The sequence below is a fragment of the Mya arenaria genome, chromosome 4 (genome assembly GCF_026914265.1).
Source record: "Mya arenaria isolate MELC-2E11 chromosome 4, ASM2691426v1".
In the NCBI taxonomy this organism is placed as follows: domain Eukaryota; kingdom Metazoa; phylum Mollusca; class Bivalvia; order Myida; family Myidae; genus Mya; species Mya arenaria.
This window is the reverse complement of record NC_069125.1, coordinates 390,538-410,585: the sequence shown is the minus strand read 5'-3', so window position 1 is coordinate 410,585 and position 20,048 is coordinate 390,538. Positions and strand designations below refer to the sequence as shown.

At 34.2% G+C, this 20,048-nt stretch overlaps 1 protein-coding gene and 1 long non-coding RNA gene across 3 annotated transcripts; both read left to right on the top strand.

Annotated features, from left to right (window-relative positions):
- Window positions 1–5,494: 5,494 nt before the first annotated feature.
- LOC128230551 (uncharacterized) lies at window positions 5,495–8,034 on the top strand. Of its 2 annotated transcripts, XR_008260257.1 has the most exons (4): window positions 5,495–5,574; window positions 5,821–5,931; window positions 6,963–7,040; window positions 7,927–8,034. It is a non-coding gene; the product is annotated as an uncharacterized LOC128230551 (long non-coding RNA). The 2 variants fall into 2 exon arrangements; XR_008260256.1 differs by lacking the exon at window positions 5,495–5,574 and having other exon boundaries at window positions 5,776–5,931.
- Window positions 8,035–12,224: 4,190 nt separating this feature from the next.
- Window positions 12,225–12,716, top strand: LOC128232655 (protein GVQW3-like). Its single transcript, XM_052946343.1, has one exon. The coding sequence runs from the start codon at window positions 12,225–12,227 to the stop codon at window positions 12,714–12,716; it is 492 nt and encodes a 163-aa protein (XP_052802303.1).
- Window positions 12,717–20,048: the final 7,332 nt, after the last annotated feature.

Here is a 20,048-nt window from a genome sequence, read left to right as displayed (position 1 = left end):
TCTTACTTTTGACAGTGAAGGCTCTCGTAACCTTAAGAGACAACTTGGTAATAGTATTTTTTTTATAATTGTGTGTATAAAATCAACAAACAATGACCAGTCGAAACGAGAGGACTGCAAATTTCTTAGGATATTCATCGGAAATCTTTTACCGACCATCTCATTCATTAAATGAAATTCAGCTTCAGTCTTGGTATGTGTACCGTTTGATAAACAAAATATATAATGGCCAGGGGCAGATCCAGATATTGTCGTTAGAAGGGGGCGATAAGCTTGAATGTTTATTTACGAGATCATTTCATTGTTTTAAATCTTATTCTCTTTTAATATTAAAAAAAAAATATTCTTAAACTTTTGTGTGAGTATATTTGTGTATCCATAACAATAGCTATTAAGGCGAGCAGGGAAAAAATCATAATTTTGGTCAAAAATAGCTATATACTAAGCATTTTTTATTTTATTTAAACCCTATTGTATATTATCCCGAAGTTTCATTCCATAAAAAACAGAAATAAGGAAATTCGATATTTTGTGTACCATCAGCATCCAAATTTTCAAGTATACAGAAATTTAACTTTCCGGAATATAACGGAAATTTTCGGGTATTTCCGTGGTACCATCTCCGTGCAATTATGCAGTATGGCGTTCATCGCTTATAGAAAGAGAATGGTAACTTGGTAAGTGTTTATAATACATATTCGTTTATTTTTATGACTTTTTTACAGTAGTATAAATCGTCCAACCTTTGGATGAAAAGCAAATGATTTATCCGGATTTTGTTCATCCGAAAACTAAATCACTAGTATCAACATCCGGTGTAATTTTTGCTTGTATTTTGGAGAAACTCGATTGATTTCTAGCAAACTTGGTTTACCACTACATCGTCGCTTATTATTATTTGGTATGTTCCAATCTAAAAAGGGATTTGCTCCCTTAACATCTCAGATTTTAATAAATAAAAGACGAAAGGATACAAATGCCTTACATTTTGTTTGTCAATGTCATGTCATTAGTCATTCTCATCACCTTTGAATAGCAGAACAGAACGAACACTATCACCAATTCGTATTGTAGCTTTTTGCATGTGTCTTAAATTCTCATATTTGATAATAAATGCAACAATAAAATATTTCCTTTATTCTGCCAAAGTAATGCACCAGTCAATTGTAACAATGGCCCCCAGGTCTTGTTTATACCGGGGATAGCAGGGGAAATGGGTCATGTTTTTACCTTCCAGGTGGACCGGCAGTGCTAAGTGAATGCGGTGTTATTGTTTTTGCGCTGAAAACAGGGAATGGGCCTAAGCAAGGATGTCCCCAGGGTCATTTGACGGGGATCTGGTCATTTCGTAACCTTACCATTTCGTAACTGCTGAATCTTGGTTATTTCGTAACCATTCTGTTAGTCAATTCGTAACCGTCAAGAAATCAATTGCTCATATGGTAACCACCATTTAACAAGGTGATAAATAGTACACTTAGCACCTCGTTAAGCGTATTGTTCGAACCTGGATGTATATGGCACAGCAACCAAGACACCAATTGGGAGACATTACTCAAATTCTCACTAGTAATAAGCCAATAATTTATGTTACTCAATAGTTATTAGATATATATATAAATCATGCTTAATTAGAAATGATTTGTTATACTACCAAAATATGTTAATTATTTTCTTACATTTTGCTTACTAATAAACAATAATTTAAGACTGATCGCGATGTATTTTTGAGTGAAATAACGTTTACATTATTGATCATTCTTGACCTATTTCATTGACTTTATTTGTTTGAATTGTTTAAAACGAACAAAATTTTGTTCTGTTCTTTTCTCAATTGATCCATATTCTGCATATTTTATATCCGAAACCGACAAAAAACAGCCTAAAATTATTAGTTATGGTATTAATTTCCAATAACAGGATACAAAATTAATCATATCGGCACATTTTTAATACAATAAGCATATAAAAAGCGCATACTCTCATTCGGAAATCTCACTACATTTTACAATACTTCTATGCAATTTAAAAAAATGAAATTCTAAAGTTATATGGTCCATATATTTAAAAAATATTGGCTTAAGGTCACAATTCCTCTCAATGATAGAACATCTTTGAATTAAAAAAAATATTACATTTAATATTCAGCCTCCTTATAATATTTCCTTCGCAACATAAAAAAATAGCTAGTGTGAATGTTTCTATTTGTCATAGTTTCAGAGTTTATTGGCAAAACGCACTACACTATTAGGAATAAAGAAGGAATACAACTACTAGATTTAACTTTGCATATGTTGTTATTTTTATGTTTTATACTTACAGTAAACTTATTTTGTAAATTAAATGGTATTAAATTAATTCCTCATAATTATAGGAGTCAACGGTTATGAAATGACCATTCGATTTCTTAACGGTTACGAATTGACTAACACAATGGTTACAAAATGACCAACAATGACCGGTTACGAAATGTCCATAATTCATTTGACAGGGCTTTAACAGCTGTTTGTCTGTGCAGAGCGGAAATTTTACCTGGGATTGGCTGGACCGAAAGTCCCCGCTATTAGCAGGACCTTGGGGGCACATGCTGCAATTGACTGTTGCATTATTTGGATTTTTTTTTAACTTTACGACACGCCCCCCTACAGTATTTTATAGTCAAGTTTAGTAATATTTATTTACAGAAATGTGATAACTTAACAAGTAAAGTAAACTGTACTGAGCTTTTGAACAAACCTACATACTTATATATCAAAATTGATATTTTAGGGTCTACACTAAATAAACCCAAAATGTTAGTTTTTATTTGCTAAATTCGAACAGTATTTAGTCTATCCACACAAAATTTACAGGATCATCAGATAACGAATTTTCTAAAATTCTCTGTTTGCCAAATAGGGAAGACAGGTTTAAGTGGGGTTAAAAGGTTGCTATCTGTGACCAAAAAAATACTTTTCAAAATTGTGAGTATTCATTTATCTTTCGTTCAGTAAAGAGCATGCAATGGCATAGTGGTTGGATTAGATAATCTGACAGCGGTGCTGGATGTCAGGAGTTCAAATATTGTCGTGAGTTCAATGTACCAAAAGAATACCTTTGGAATACACAATTATCTATAAAAATGGCAGAGCAAATTGCCCATATTGTAGTAATGTCTTAGATCCAGCTTGGATAACTTGGACACAGTAAGCGGTTCACACCCAGGGAAATTCTCAGATAAAACAGCGCCTATAAATTTGAACATTACATTTTTCATTGAGACAATTAAAGAAAAAACATTATTGCTGATCTTCTGAAACCAAACTTCTAACATTTAAATATTTATTTTGTTGGATGAACTAAGGTTTATATTGATAAGAGATTGCTTCAGTTGGATTTAAACTAATCACCAACAAAAATATATGCATTTAAATCACACAATGTAAACAACTGCGCCACAGATCTTATCTGTATGTTTGGGGTTTTTAAAATTAAGCAGTTAAATATAGATTAGCATACTGGTAGGTCTGGTTGGTCTGTTGCTTTAGTTGCTAAGTAAACATAATGTCAGTGATTTCATCACTATTTCTATTAAAATATCAGTTTTCTTCTTCAGGGCTTCTCACATTTGCACCATTTGTTTACCATTTGAGTCATAAAAAGATAGCAAACACAAGAACTTAACACTTTGTGAATATTTAAGGAATGTAAGGGGTCAGATTTCAGATTGCTCATTATTTCTGGAACACTAAATACTTTATTTGATTGTGTACACTGCACTTTCTTGTTAAGCATTCATCCAAATCATTTGGGTAAATTTTGGCAGAAAAACTGCTTTTGGATTTATACTGGTCATCAAAACCGGCACTGACAAAACATAAGACGTGTTTAATTAATGTGCGGGAAAGAGGTTTAAAGGTGTCGGCCCACAACGAAATGCTTGCGGGTTGCAGTACCCCTTCAAGTAGTTCTTGAAAAAAAATGATTCTCTCAGGTAGCATTTGATTATGTGTACACTGTATTCTTGTAGGTATTTTCAAGTTTACACATGATTTATATAAGGTTTGTATAATTTTAGTTTTATTTAAGTTTTAAAATTTTGACATTTTTTTTAAGATTTGCCTGGCCCTGTCTGAACACTTAAATTCTTGATCTTTGGACTATTGTCTGCAACTTCAAAACACACTTTTTGGAACAGGACACATTTTTCTGATATTTTATCCAGTTTGACTGCAATATTAGTTGTATTTATCAATAAATTAAGTAAAAAAATACATTTATATTTCCAGAATTACCTGGTAGTTATTTGATAATTGGTCTAATTCATGGATAGGTTTATTGCGAGTGTCATGGAAAGCTGGAATTTTTCAGTACACAACATGCAAACTGAGAATGAACTGTGTGTGCCAGCTTTGTGAACAAAAACGCAAGGCGGCTATGGTCAGTTGCGTCAAGATATCCTTGGGACCCCCCCCCCCCCCCTGGACACGCAATACAATTCCGTGTTTCGCTGATCTGTTGGCTGGGATCAGATCATCCATTTGGGGATTTAGATATGTTACCCCAGCCACCAGGCTGAATGTTTAATTTTACTCAATACTAAGCTTTGTGTTAGTGCGAACATCATGTTTATCTAATTGCAGTTGCTGCTTGTGACAATAAAGTTAAGTCAGCAACCGTCTACCAGACTGCAAGATTATCTCTTCCAAAGGATGTCGTACCTTTCCAGGTGGGTGTGCATTGATTGATTGATTGATTGATTGATTAATTGATTGTGAGTTTGTGTAAATGAATAACTGTGAAACCATAACCAAATGTTGGGCTGTAAAGGTGTGTGAGTATGTGCATGCTTCACGTATTCTCCGTCCTGGTTGGCATACTGGACTGTCATCAGACACTCTGCCACGAATGTGAGAGAGTTTAAAGTAACTATATTAATGTTTGATTAAATTAACGCCGCCGTGTTACTGAGTAACAATTTGAAATTGGGCCAAAATCATCAAACTAGAGCTTTGCATAATCTTTTTCAAACTTCTGGGAGATTTCTGCCCTTGAAAGTATTTGCTCGCAGCCCGCCTCAAAGTTACACTTCGTTCAGTATTTAAAGCTTTCGGATACACTTTTTTGTTAATTTGAGATCTTAATGAGGCTACATTGTACTTCTAAGTAAATAGATGCTCAAAGTAACAAGATGCTCTGGGTGTTCACTGGGTGACAAAGGCTACCCAGTATTGGTTGTTTCTTTTTTCTGAAAAGATGTTTCTAGTGAATTGCCAAGTTGCAGTGGTTTTGACGCCACAGAACCAGCACAGCTCCATGACAGATATATTTGTTTTCGTCATTGATGTCAGTACTGCTGTATTGGAGACCTCACAATTTCTGTGTGAAAATGTCATCTGATACACTCATAACGGCGTATTTCTAGCATAGCTTTCGTAAGTGCATGGCCATTCTCTGTCATTTTCAGATACACTGTGTTGTGTGTGGATAAGAAATGCAGTGTGGTACCACCATTCCCCTAACAGACAAAAGGCTCATGGGGAGAGTTCCTGCAGTTTACAGCAAAGCTCTCAATTGTAGCCCTACAAACTTCAGGTAAGTGATAAATCTGGGCTTCAAGATATCTCTGTACTCACACTAAGTTTATACTTCATTTGAACAAAACTTACAATTTCAGCATCAAAATCAAGGTTTAGATCCCAGACCGAACCTTGTCTCCTTCATTAAACTTCATTTCAGATGATCTATAAGCCACATACATGTTCACTACTTATGGTGGATAAGAACTTTCGCAAATTGATTATAAATGCGTTTTCCCAGATATACACCCTCCTCTTGCAGATACTGCCGATGGTGAAGCTTGGGTGCACTGGGCCGGTTATCCAGCCGTGTGGAATCAACATCTCCAGCTGAACTGGGGCCGGGAATTATATAAGAATCCTTAGCAGCATGGTGAGCTTTTGTGTATTTATTCCCAGGCTCGTATACCCGTCCAGACTTCTGCGTTTAAGCTTTCCTTTCGTCATTTTTTTTTAAATAAGGTATCTCAAGTCTTTCAATGAAATCACAACTTTGGAGGCTAGATTTAAATTAAGGAACCATTATGTGAAGATAGCCTTTTGGGTGATTTAAAATCAAATTAGTAAACAGGATTCTCATGGTTCATGGTTTATAATTGGCCTTGTGGACCTTTCATTCTTTACTTTGGTAAGAGCCGCTTAAGTATGTAAGAAGGGGGGAGGGGGTACAGATGTGATAGTAAACAGTGTTTAATAAGCCTTAGGTATATTTGTTTTTATTTTATCACCATTTTGAAGGTAATGGTTGTGTTAAATCAGGGATAAGTAACAAGTTTAACACAAACACTGTAACATGTTCTTTATTTCAAATAAAGCTATAAAGTATCTTTGGAGAATTTAGTCTGATCTCCATTTCTCAGAAAATGTAGCTGTCTAAGTGCCTATTCCATCAATGAGTATCACTGTCTTTAAATTGCTGTTGTGGTACAGTTTAAATAGCAAAAGTTTTATGGCCCTGTTTGTTTGTAACTCCTTATTCATTTTTGTACAGCGAGAAAAGTAAGGGAATTCTAGAGATTTACTAGAATTATGGATTGTTTATCTTGAGTTACACAGTACATACGGAGGAATTAGTGTGTACACAACTCCTTATTTTATTCCTGTTTATTATTAACATATGTAACATAGATGTGTACAAGACTTACGGTACTGTAGAAACATGACATAAAAGAGCTCACTTTGATTAATTTTCTCAAATAAAGATATCTTTACTGTTAAAGTAAGAACTTTTACTGCATAGTAAGTAATGTCTTCTGCTCATCTTTATGACATCATTACATGGAATGATGTCAACTTCCCAAGACACATTTCCACATGGCGCAGCTCATTTAAATATATTGCTGATGGATTGTTTAGAATGGGACAGTTTTAATTGGACATAATGTTTTAATCGCCATTTTACAGAGTGCCTGCCAGTCATTGCTGTTCTTTGCATTGCTGAGGAGGACAGTCCTGCCAACATAACAGTTTGTTCAATAACAGGTAAAAAACTGGTCTCACTTAACATTTTCAACCACTGTTCAATCGTAACAATTATCAAAGAACCGGCTAGTCTCAATCATGCAGCCGCTCTAATTAGAGTCAATGAACGATATAGATCCAGATACAAGCGTCTAGATGATCGAAACTAAATTGGCAACATGAGAACATTTATTTCACGTCCTGATTCTTGAAAATTACGTGAACAAATGACAATTCTACTACCATTTAAAGTTTGATTAATTCTCGGACAAATGTGTTTGTTTTAATTTGCCTTCCACTTAAAGTAAACGTATATATACTGGGCAAGAAGTGCTGAATTTCATCGTGAATGACAGTGATTATCAAAAGTTTGAATTTGGTTCGGACATGTTTGACGGGAATTCAAAGACCTTTTTTGTCAGCAGTCTTATATCACAGGTTTCGCATACATTGGTTCATTCCAAGATAAAAATTATAACCTTTTTCAAAACGTTCAATCTGTGAAAGTGCAGCGTTAATAGACCTGTAAAGACTTGTCGATGTGAAACTTAACTCTCAATCAAACTATGGTAAAAGATCAAATGCGGGGCTCCGTGTGCGGCATAGACTGCTAATTTTTATTTAATATGATGAAGAGCTAGTTAAGTTATCTTTGTTAAAAGTCTTCATTTGAAGAAAAAAATGTTTCAATACCCTGTATGAATTTTCTTCACCGGATATTGATTCATAAAAAACATTGCTCCAGGGTGCGGAGCTAATTTTTGCTGTATGTCTATATGGAAAAATCTTCTCCTCGGAAGTCAACTTTGTTCCCCAATGTGCAAGGCACAATCGGTGAAAATAATTTCAGTAAATGTCACTGATTATTATTATTGTGATTAATATTAATAAACTTGTACTATTTCAGGAGACAAACAGAAACACAGAGGTGCTATACATTCCGATGGAAAAGACAACAAAAGCATCTCCAATCATTTTGGCGTGGCTCAGATCAAGAGGAGAATTTTAAGAAAGGTAATAACTGAGCAACTAAGAACATGCAAGTTGCACTGGTTAGAGTGTAAGACCCATCTCGCTTCATAAGAATTGATAATCATCAATGTATTAAATCAAGAAATTGAAGCGTAAGTGTCTTATCTGTTGCAGTGTTTTTGAAATAGAATATAATTTTAAAAAAAACTTAATTATTTTTTAATATGATTGTGAATGTGTGATGTTTTCTTCTGATCATTCTCTCTCAAAAACCAGATACAAAAAACATATTTGTAGATTTTTTTGTTTCACTTGTAAATATAGTTTTAAGTTTGTATTTAAGACAAAGCCTTTTATTCTGCTCAATACAAACTTAAATATTGTAAGAGTTATGGCCCTTTGTAATTTTTAAACAAATACATTTCTCCATGTTTTTGTAAGCCCATTATTAAGGGACTTTTAATATTTTCACCAGCTGTATTATAAAGTCAGACCAAAAGTGTCCAGTTAGTGTCCAAACAATAACTAAGTTAGAATCCTTTCTCAAATCAGGTGAGCGATATAGGGCCATCTCTGTGTTTGTCTGATAAAAAAACAATAATCAATCTTTGAGTTAAATTGACAAATATTGTTGTAGAATGTTTTGTGAAGACATACAATTGGATTACTTTTGTGTCAATAGGATTAAGGTTTCTGCACATAAAAATTATTTAGAATAGCATTTGGGTCAGTCGGTTCACGTTCAATATTACTGATAGTATAAGTGGAAGCAGTGACTTAAAATTAATTACCAAACAGTTTCTGCTCAATTGCTTTGAGTTAACATACGAGTTATGAAACTTGGAATACTAGTTCTTGGTGGCATAAATGAAAGACTTTGTTTTGTCACATTAACTTGTAATCAAGCACTAACTTCCTCTAAAAAAAATCAGGTTATGGTTGGGCACACAAAAGAAGACATAGATCACAGGTGTCCAGGCATATGAGTAGACAGGAGTTTTACAATCTGCCAAACTTACTTCATCAGAGGAGCAGAAAGCTTCTCAAGATCCCGCACTGCACACTTAGATATAGTCTTTGACGACAACAATGGGATGAAATTACAGAGAGGTCCAATTGAAATCAATTCTGTGCTGCGTCATTTCTTCATTCTGGAAGTCGATGAACATGATTTATCATGGCATCAAGTGTGCAGTTTGTCGACTATCAGCAGTCTTGTTCACCAGTTGTGCAACTTGAGCTGGTAGCTTTATTGCTTGAAGCCACTGCATAAGAGGGGGAAGGTGCAGGCTCATCAAAAAGTCTCAAAAGTGGAAACTAAGTAAAGAAGTTTGTCAAGAGTGTGAATCTATTTGCTTTGAAAACAATCGTTACGTATTCCTTTGAAACTTGATACATACTATGTGTATGTTGAACGAATGGAGATGCTTAAATAAAGAACTGCTATTCAAATATCAGGAAACTGCATTTTTCATACTAAAGGGTAAATGATGTCGCCATTTCCTGTATGTATTTAAATAAGATATGTTTCCACAATTAATATTTTTAGGGAATTTTTCTCAACCTAATGAATGAGATTAAATTGTACAGCGTTATATGAGCTTAATATGTGTTTTCTGTTTCTTTAAAATTGGTGAAAAAATGTCAGAAGATAATTAGACCAGTATCCATTACTGCAATCATACAATCAAATATACAGGGACAAACCCACTGGGCATATAATATAATTAAACCCTGTTTAGGGGAACGAGGCAAACAGAGTTACTTTCAAACGTTAAAGCTGCACTCTCACATTTTGGACGTTTTGACAACTTTTCTCATTTTATGTCTTGGATTGGAACCATCCAATTTTTGCGAAAAATTAAATGGCAGATTTTTCTATTTAAATTAAAACATTGATGTTTTATGAACTTTCCTTAAACCGTTAGTAACATTAATTTTCGAACGGAAATATGAAATCTGCGATCTGATCTTTTGTCAGCCATCTTTTATCATTGGTTTGCAGATAATTACGCAAAAAATTGCTCATTCCAAAACAAACAAAAAGTTGTGAAAACGGTATATCTGTGGAAATGCAGCTCTAAATGTTTAATTTCTTGATTTTACTACTGAATGAGAAATTACAGGAGTTGGGGCATAATTTTAGTGTTTTTATTGCTTTTTTATTATTCATACAGTCATACTTTATTCCTCAGGGCATAACTTACAAATAGACAAAACTGGAAAATGGTCATATCAAAAGGTCAAAGATAATGCAAGTTGAACAATCATATTGTTCATGGCTTGTATTTTTGGTATATTTTGTTGCATATGCTATAGAAAAGTTGAAAGTTAAAAATAAATTCATAGTTGAAATGATGGCTTTGAATGGTATTGTCAGATGAGAAACGGCACTATTAAGAAATAAGTATAATGGTACTTTATTTATTTTAATCAATTTTAGATATTGTATGAAAATTATTATCTTATTTAGTACATGAGACCTTTTTAACAGCTATTGACAATATAACAATGTGTATATGAAACTTTAGATCAATACTTAAAGCTGCACTCTTACAGATTGTCAGTAAAGACACAAAATTGTCTCAAAATCTGCTGATTTGGTTATCATTCCTTTAATTCAGTCATATTAGATAATTCACAATAGAACCAATCAGAAATGTTTGGTAAAACTGCCGAAAATATCATTTACATTAAATTGTTGGTAATGCTTTTAGCCTTAAAACATCATTTTTTAACATAAATATGATAAACTGCAATCTGATCTTTTTTTCAGCATTCTTATATCACTTAAAATTGGGTCTAGACATTTCTGCAAAAAACATAGTCCATTTATAGACAAACAATAAAAGAGTACCGGTAGTCAAAACGATCAATCGGTGAGATTGCAGCTTTAAATACACCTTTTAAGACCGTTGTAAAATTCCAATGGTTCGCCTAAATCTTTAAAGCTAGCATACTGTTTAATTGACAACCATACTTATTGTTTAAAAGTGTCATGATATCTTTGTACAATGTTTTTATATAATTCATTAAAGAAGTCAAAACAAATTTGTTTATCTTGTAAATTGTTTTCTATTATTTAAATGACCCAGACAAAAATGGGAACGTCAGTGCTAGTTCTTTTACTATTAACATCCCATGAAGTTTCTATTGGTGTAGCAGCAAGGAGGTGTTATTTTAAGGATGCATCATTTAAACCAAATTATACATTTATATGCACAACATACAGGCGTGTAGCCGCCTATACGTGAATACGCGGCTGAATCCACATGATTCTGACAAAAAAATCAACCAAAGTTGCAGTATGCGAACTTGACTACATGAATCTAAAACTGGTTATTTTCCAGTACTAAATAATGCACATCGTTCCGAAAACATGTTCAGAATGCACTAGATTGCACACATGGTTTTCAAAATTTCAAGTTTGCCCCCGAACCCCCCAGCACATTTATGAATCCACATGAATAGAGGGGTAGCTACGCCCCTGACATAATTGAAACCACAGTGTGGCTAAACAACACCTTTATGTTTATCCTACGCAGTGATCTCCCATGGAAATGCAATCGTCAAAGAATCTGAAAGGGATGTTTATATGGATTACATTTGAAATGCACCAAGTGTTTAAAAAAAGTTGATTTCAGTCACGAAGAGAATCAACCATACCCAACACTTGTTGGAGTAAGATGAAATGTCCACTTTCCGCGGGAAAGAAAGTACATTGAAAATGTTCATTTGATTCAAGTGACAATCTTTTTATAAATATGTTGCAATACATAAAATACGTTATTTTTTAAAAATTGTTTACCCATGTTGAATTTTATTTGGCAAATTTAAAAGAGATTTATATACGAGGGCATAGCCAGAAGTTCGTGGAAAAGCTTGATAAAATGAAAACAATATGCAGCATATCTTTTAAACTTTCATACAATAATAATCAGGTAATTTGAAATTAAGAATGCGAGTTTCATCGTAAAGCATGTTATAACGACAACGAAGTGATCACCATGGAAACAGGTGGTCGCGCATTCCTCCGCAGATGCTAAAATAACCCATGACAATATCTTGTTTTGTTGACCACTCACATTGAAACCAATAAAACGGCGCGAAGGTTTGCACATTTGACGTGACGTTAATAACGTGTGATGAAGTGAAGTTTTAAGTCAGTGCGTTTGTTTGTTTATTTCAAAGGAAACCTTTTAGCTTGAACGGTATAGTTAAATTTTGTTTAAAATGACGCCAGAAGACAGATTGATAACACGGGCAGTGATACAGTTCTGTGTGAACCTAGGGAAAACTCCATCGCAAACACTTAAACTGATGAATGAAGCATCGAGTGAAACTCAAGTGAAGCGAATGCTCGTTTACAAGTGGCACAAGCGGTTCAGTGAGGGGCGGGAAAGCATTTGTGACGACGTGAGGTCTGGGCGACCGGTTTCACAAACTACGGAGTGTGACGTCGAGGCCGTGAAAAACATCGTTGACGCTGATCGTCGAGTCACTCTTTATGAAATATGCAAGATGTTGGACATGAGTTATGGGTCGGTATGGGGGATAATGAAAGACAGTTTGAAAATGAGTCGAGTGAGTGCGCGTTGGGTTCCACGGCTGCTGACAGAAGATGAGATGAGCAAAAGAGTACGGGAATCACGCCGATTCTTAGCTCGGTACAAAAAGGAAGGAAACCGTTTTCTTGAGAAGATAGTCACTTGCGATGAAACCTGACTGTTTTATTACGACCCTGAGACAAAACAGCAAAGCAGTCAATGGAAGACTACCGGTTCCCCGCCTCCAAAGAAGGCACGACCATCCTGCTCGATAGGAAACTATATGTTCATTGTCTTCTTTGATGTGCACGGTGTTATCCTACTCCATGCAGTTCCACAGAGCCAATCTGTGACGGGTGCTTCCTACTCGAAGGTAAAGTGATATATAACAAAATTCATTTTTATCAATATTTAGGACTTGATAAAATCTGCATAAAACAATGTTTTAAAAAGTTTATGATTAAAAATATGGGATTGAATAAGTGTTAGTTTTAATTATAATATTTGATGAAGTACGGCAATACGCGACAAATGTTATAAGCCTCAGTTATGTTCTCCATTTAAGGTAATAAGGCGTGACTTGTAGAGGGCGATGGCATTTAAGAGACCACAGGCGTTGCATGATGGGTGGATTCTTCACCCGGAAAATGCATCAGCGCATAGATCGGAGGAGGCACAGACTACCACGACAATCCAGCTGGAAGCGGTGATCCTTCCCCACCCCCCTTATTCGCCAGACCTACCACCATGCGATTTTGTCCTATTTCCGAAACTTAAATGTGACTTCAATGACTTTCAGGCACTACAGAGTGAAGCTCAGACACGCCTGTATTCTTACAAGTCAGAGTGGTTCAGTGACATTTACCGGCAATGGGTAGCAAGACATCGACGTTGTATTGCGGCGAACGGCTCTTACTTTGATAAGTTATGAAGTTGACGTCAGATTCTGACGTTTGAACTGCGCGGGCTATACTGATCTCATTTTAATGAAAAAGCTGTAGTTTCCTTTATATTTTGTGTATCAGTTTAAAGTTTTATATGTCATTTACAGCTGAAATAGATTTTATAGCGAGCTGATGTTCGTTGAAAAATATTAAAATGTGTTCATTGTATTAAGCAATTCAACGAACTTCCGGCTATACCCTCGTATTAAGAAACTCGGAAAGTATGTGAATGGTTTGGACCGGCTTCCTCAGTCGCTAAAGAGGATATGATTATATGATTATGACATACTTTTTTTTAAATCTTTCGGACATGAGTTTTTGACTGAATATAAGCAAAGCGGTAAGGGTTTTAAATATGCATCTTTTACTTGGATTTTATAGATTGTTATTACGAAATAAAGTATGGCGTATCAAACGAAGTGTTAAAGCTAAGCTATTGATGGATGAAACCCTTCAATAAATGTTGATATGTGCTAACATATAGTCTTTGAAGTCCAATAATTTGAAATGCGTTACTAACCCGATTCAACAAAAGGCTGTTGCACAATCAGTTGATTGACCTAATCACGTGATAAACCAATAACTTCCATTAAGTTAAAATATTCAACACCTTAGTATGAGTCCCTGTGGGCGGCCCGTTTTTTTATTCTATGTGTTATCTGCACCCCCATGTGTTTGCTCCCAACTAGAAAATATCGAGCCTTACGCCATACTAATACAAAAACCTTGTCATATGTACACATCATTCAACATAATTATTTCAAGAGATTTGGTAACACGAGTGCTTAATAATAACATTGTGTCAACGTTGTGAATGTTTGTTTTTTGGATGTTCAGTAAATATTTCTAAATAAATTCCGGTGTTTATTATTTTCTAAAACCAAATCAGGTTTTCGACTGGCATGGACAGGCATAGGATAGCATAGTATTAACAGAGACACCAGTTTCTCCCATAACCTTCAGTTTTACTTAATGTTTATAAACGTAATATGATACAATGTAACGTTTAACATAAAACAGCATTAGAACTTAATACAAGAGTGAACTGTGCAAATACAATTTCACTATGAGAATAAAAAGTTACTACCTGGAAAGTTTGAATTTATTTTAACAATACAATGTATGTTTATATCAGTTCTTTAATCCTCACCAAAGGCAGATGGATATTCTTTCAGTGTTGTTTGTCCGCCCCTCCTTTCACCTGTTCGTCAGTCTGTAACACTTTTTTTCTGTCCCGAGCCATATTTTGGTACTTGATAGTAAATATTTGTTGAAACTTTGAATGAATGTATACTTGATAAGGGCAATGATGTGTTAAGAGCTTTTACATTCCACTAATGTAAAGCACATCTATGGCCGTTTGGAACTTAATACTAGCTAATTTTTAAGGAAAATTTCCACCAGGAGCCATATCTTTATACTGGTGGGTCATATATCACTTTCCATTAGGTAATATACAAGAATGGGAATGATGCATGTCAAATGCCGTCAAAATCTATATAGTTATGTATAGTAGAGTTATGGCCCTTTGTTACTTTCAAATTACCATTTCTGCCTATATACAAAAACATGTCCAATCAATAACTGATGAATGGTCAGGCATAGTGTCCTCAAACTTGGTAGTTTGTTGACATTGACAAGTAGATGACCCCTATCGCTTTTAATGACAATAGATTACTTTAGGAATTTTTTTTCCTCTATTTAATGTTTATCACTATGCCGAAATTTGACCCCAACTTTGAAATCATTTATATCCATGGGTCACAATGAACCCAATGAACAATGTTATTTAATTATGAGCTAACTGTTCAAGCCTTAACAGACATCTTCGTGTGCAGACGAAACTTTTAATGTTTTTACAAGCACAGAACTGGTATTTAGCATTTACGGTTTCTATATAATTCAACTAAAAGTTCTACTGAACCATAATATTTCAACTATTAAGTCACCATTCACTAGCGGATTGAGAAGGGGGCGCAGTTGGCGTGCGCTCCCTTTAAAATCGTCCAAGTTTACTTTTTGTGTCAATATATGAGAAAAAAAATAATAAATACGCACATAATGCATCGTTTCCGACTAAAATTGTTAAAATTTTCTTGATTGAGTAACCCTCAATCCTCCTGCGAAGGCCTCTAAGTAACGCCCCCTTCTAACGACAATTCCTGGACCGCCCCTGGCCATTATATATTTTGTTTATCAAACAGTACACAGATCAAGTGACTGAAGCTGACTTGCATTTAATGAATGAGATGGTCTGTAAGAGATTTCCGATGAATATCCTGAAATTTGCAGTCCTCTCGTTTCGACTGGTCATTGTTTGTGGATTTATTACACACAATTATAAAAAAAATACGATTGCCAAGTTGTCTCTTAAGGTTACGGGAGCCTTCACTGTCAAAAGTAAGATATATATAATGTTTCCCCTTATGCCATAAAATATGTATGATCCCCTTAATGACTCAAAAATAATATAATATATACACTGGTCTCCATAAACCCTTCGACATATATACCTGTCCCCTTTAAACCTGCAACATACTTACAAATTATTAAGGAGACCGCAAATTACGTATATTTTTTGTTAATTAATATAAGAAGCCTAAATCTTGTACACATAATAAATGATCATTTCAATACTAAATTATTAACAAAAAAGCAAAATAAAGTATAAAACGAAAAATATACAAATTGTCTCCTTAATGCCGTAAAATATATACGGTCTCCTTAATGCCCTAAGTAGATATATATATATGAATGCAATTAATTACAAAATAAATTACCAAAATCATTCCGCTAATTCATTCACAAATACATTAATTTTTTTTAAAGTAATCCGTCATTTGCATTTACTTCATACCAGTCTCTAATATAAAGTGCATGAACAAATTCTGTGCCGACATTATCATGTTTAGCATGTCACTTTAGGAGTGTTGAAGAGACAATGCATTACCTTGTGTCCATTCAATTCGTAAGACCTATGTCCTCAGCATACTGTTTTTCTTTGGTCTAAATAACTGTCCAGGAACAAGTTTAATTCCTAGGCAACACGTCTTGCACTACGACCGTTTTCTAATAATTGCATACACTAGATACGTTCGTTCACAGTGAAACACTTACGTTTTGTTTTGCTATCATCCATAATCAAAAATAAAATAAAAAACCCATAAAAACACCAGATTAAGCATCTAGCCAGATGGCATTATTCGGTCTACAGTATTGGTGTTACTCAAATAGAGACGTCAACAGGCTGCTCTATTTCAAAAAGTTATATTGAAAACCATAATAATGTGCAATTGAGTACCAAACAGTGAACGTCATATCTTTGACGGCATTCTATCCCATAGTAATACTTGAAATGACGTAACGTCAGCATTGTTGAGTACTGCCGTACTTGTTTGTATTCGGTGACATATACTTTATGATTTGTTTTGCTTGCAGATTGCATATAACATCAATGATAAATCTTTTAATATTTCTTTCGTTTGAAATTATGTTTTTGTTTGTATTTGTGTAATGTGGTTTTAAATATTCGACTGCTGGGCTTGTTTCCGTACTTGTTATAGTATTATTGATGGTTATTGGCATTGGAAGCCTACACATATTTTAGTTGGATTCAAATCCATGTTAATTTGTAAGCATACACAATCATCATTATTATGTAATACTTTGAAAACTAAGACTTCATAAAGTTTTGTTTTATTTATAACAGAACAGGTTTTTGGTATGCTTCAAACGCGGCTCAAATGTCCCCTTATTAATAGACAGACGCCCATGACTCCGAATCACTTAAAAACAAACATAACTACTTTATTCAATGTAATGAAGATCTTTGAAAGCCAAGTTCTAATTTTCTTTTCTGATGCCCAGGTTGAATATTTTGTCACTGATTCTGACGTTTGCCCGTCAACACATTGTCTATTTAATAATAATAATTACACTGAGCTCTTTGTAATTATGTTGAAAATGTAACTAACGTTACATTTAACAATGAAACAACCGGATGCGACTCAAAATAAACCTCTCGTTAAATAATAAGCAATTTAGTTTTTATTTTTAGATACTTTTTGTCTTTGATGACAACGTGAAAGATACGTTAACCAACATTTATGTTTGTAAACAAAAGTTGATAAAATGCTTTCATGTATTAACACGTATCTAAGTGATATACATACACACAATACATCAGACCACCTAAAATCATTTAAGCAATTCCAACAAATTCCATATCATTAAAAAACTAAAACAAAAATAGACCTGACAATAACACGCCATTCTTATTTCAATTATCACTTTTTAAGGTTTCAATAGCTTTATGGTCTGTATTACGAAGAAATTTTTTCAAGGTGTTAGATTTTTTTGACGGCGGACCCTCCCGGAAGTTAGTGAATCTGCCAACCAGTATAGCGGTTATGTCATGCAAGTTAGATCCCTGTTCGGAGGGTTTGATTTGCTTAACTTATTTTGACTCGTCACATTTAAGTAGCTACTTTGTTTTATGTTAACAACTATAAGCTCTAGAAAAACCATATGTTGTTGGACAGTTTGGTGTATGCAGTGCCAAAAACTTTACTATATCATGGAAGCTTTCACAATTATAATCACACAATAAATATATTATGTGTATTAGTCTGTTTACCCCTTTCACATTGCCAGTCGTGTGGATTTCGCGTTTTCTGCTGCATGTACGGTACTAGCTTTGGTCGGGCTCCAACTCTTTAACATCTGGTTCAATTGTAATTAAACTTCACATGTACATGTGGTTTAATACTGGGTTATGTTACGAGCAGGAACAAATGAAAGAACCACAGGGATGTATTTTTGCAACTAAAATTAATTGCTTGTCCGCAAGTTTTCAAACATAACTCCGCAAGTGAAAGTTATGCTTTCTTGTACAGTTCATTGCGTTCGTCCTCAAGTTTCGTCTAATGTGAACATGCATCCAAACCCCATTTACATTACAATTATTGCGAATATTGTAATTTACCGCTGAAGATATAAGGAGATTTTAGTCGGCAAAACAAATTCCAGAAATTTGAGAATCGAAGGAATTTAAACTTTGCACGACATCTTCTCTGAGTTTCGTTCTTCTAATGTCCATTATATAAGGTTATACGGATGTTGAACAAACCTCAATAATGTGTTTGTATCCAGCCTATTGATTTCAAGCACGCCATGTTCTGTAATCAGTTATTTCTGAGAAACACAGACGTGATTTTGTATTGGACAATCACTAAACTGAGCATGCTTTTACCCAAACTTTGTTTTAGATAACTAAATGATACGTTCAGCTCAACTGGTATTTATGAATTGCACTTTATTGACACAAACATGTCAAAAAAACGTACTAGAATATGTTTGGCAGTGTTTCTCTGAAACGAATATGACAACGATTAGGCTCTTGAGGCGTTTCATTTGATAAGAAGCTTCTTGCTATAAAACTGTTTTATATCTAAGTAGGAAATCTTCTCCGGAAATCCGTGCATATATTTTGAAACGGTATTATTTATCGCTTAAGAATTGCCTGTTCAGTTATGTATGCTATATGTTTAATATTAACTTTGACCTGGCTTTAAACTGTAATACTATTCCGATCGAAAGACAAGGAAATGACGTGTCATAGACACAAACATTTCTAACAAAAAACACTACATTAATCATCTATCCTTCTGTCAGTATTGCGTCTATAGTACCTTGGCATTGAAATCTATATTTTTTCAATACAGAGTCAAAAAGGGTTATTCGCTATTACAAAGTTAGCTTTACTCAAAGTAATGCCGAAAATAGCATCTGATAATGATATTGAAAGATCTCGAATGTAAACGTTTTCAATTGAGATCATGGATCTTATAAGACGTTAGTAATAAACTTACTTACAACAAGATATACAATGCATAATCCTAGTAAAATCGTATCAAAACAATTGTTGTAAAGTAAGGGAAATAAGAAAAAAATAGGCTTGGAGTTATAATTCATTTTTTGAAACTTGCAGATTCAGTTTTCACGAGCCCGGCGAATTAAAAATCTAAAAAATTTGAGAGTGGAATGAAATGACCTTCAGTTACAAAATATAGTACTGATACTGTTTATTGCATACCTTATCGTTCAGATGCACTCAGAAGAAACGTAATCGTACATTTTAATGGCGCACTAGTTTGTTCTTTGACGGCATTCTAGCATCGAGAAATGGAACTTGTTATCAAGTGGCAACAACATAGTGATATCCCGCCACACATAAATATATGGCGTAAATCTATAATTGGAAATATCTTTAGTTAATGTTTCAGTTTAGTGTAACTTATAATAGGTGTAAATCTTTTATCATATACAAACAAGAACTTCATATAAGCCTCTATTAAACCATCCTAAGCCATCTGGCTTTTTGCCAGGAGTCAAAGGAGAGTCCTTGGAAAGGAGTCATCAACATTCAACAGCATACAGCTTAAAGCAACCAAAGGTAGATACTTATTGGACAATTAATGATTGAGTTTTCAAATTAAATCATATTTAAGAAACCTTATCAAGATTATTTTTTGAATTGATGAAAACAATTTCATGTACATGTTTGT

What these genes read in the sequence shown, in the direction of transcription:
- LOC128232655 (XM_052946343.1), top strand. Translation starts at nt 12,225, where the DNA reads ATGACGCCAGAAGACAGATTGATAACACGGGCAGTGATACAGTTCTGT.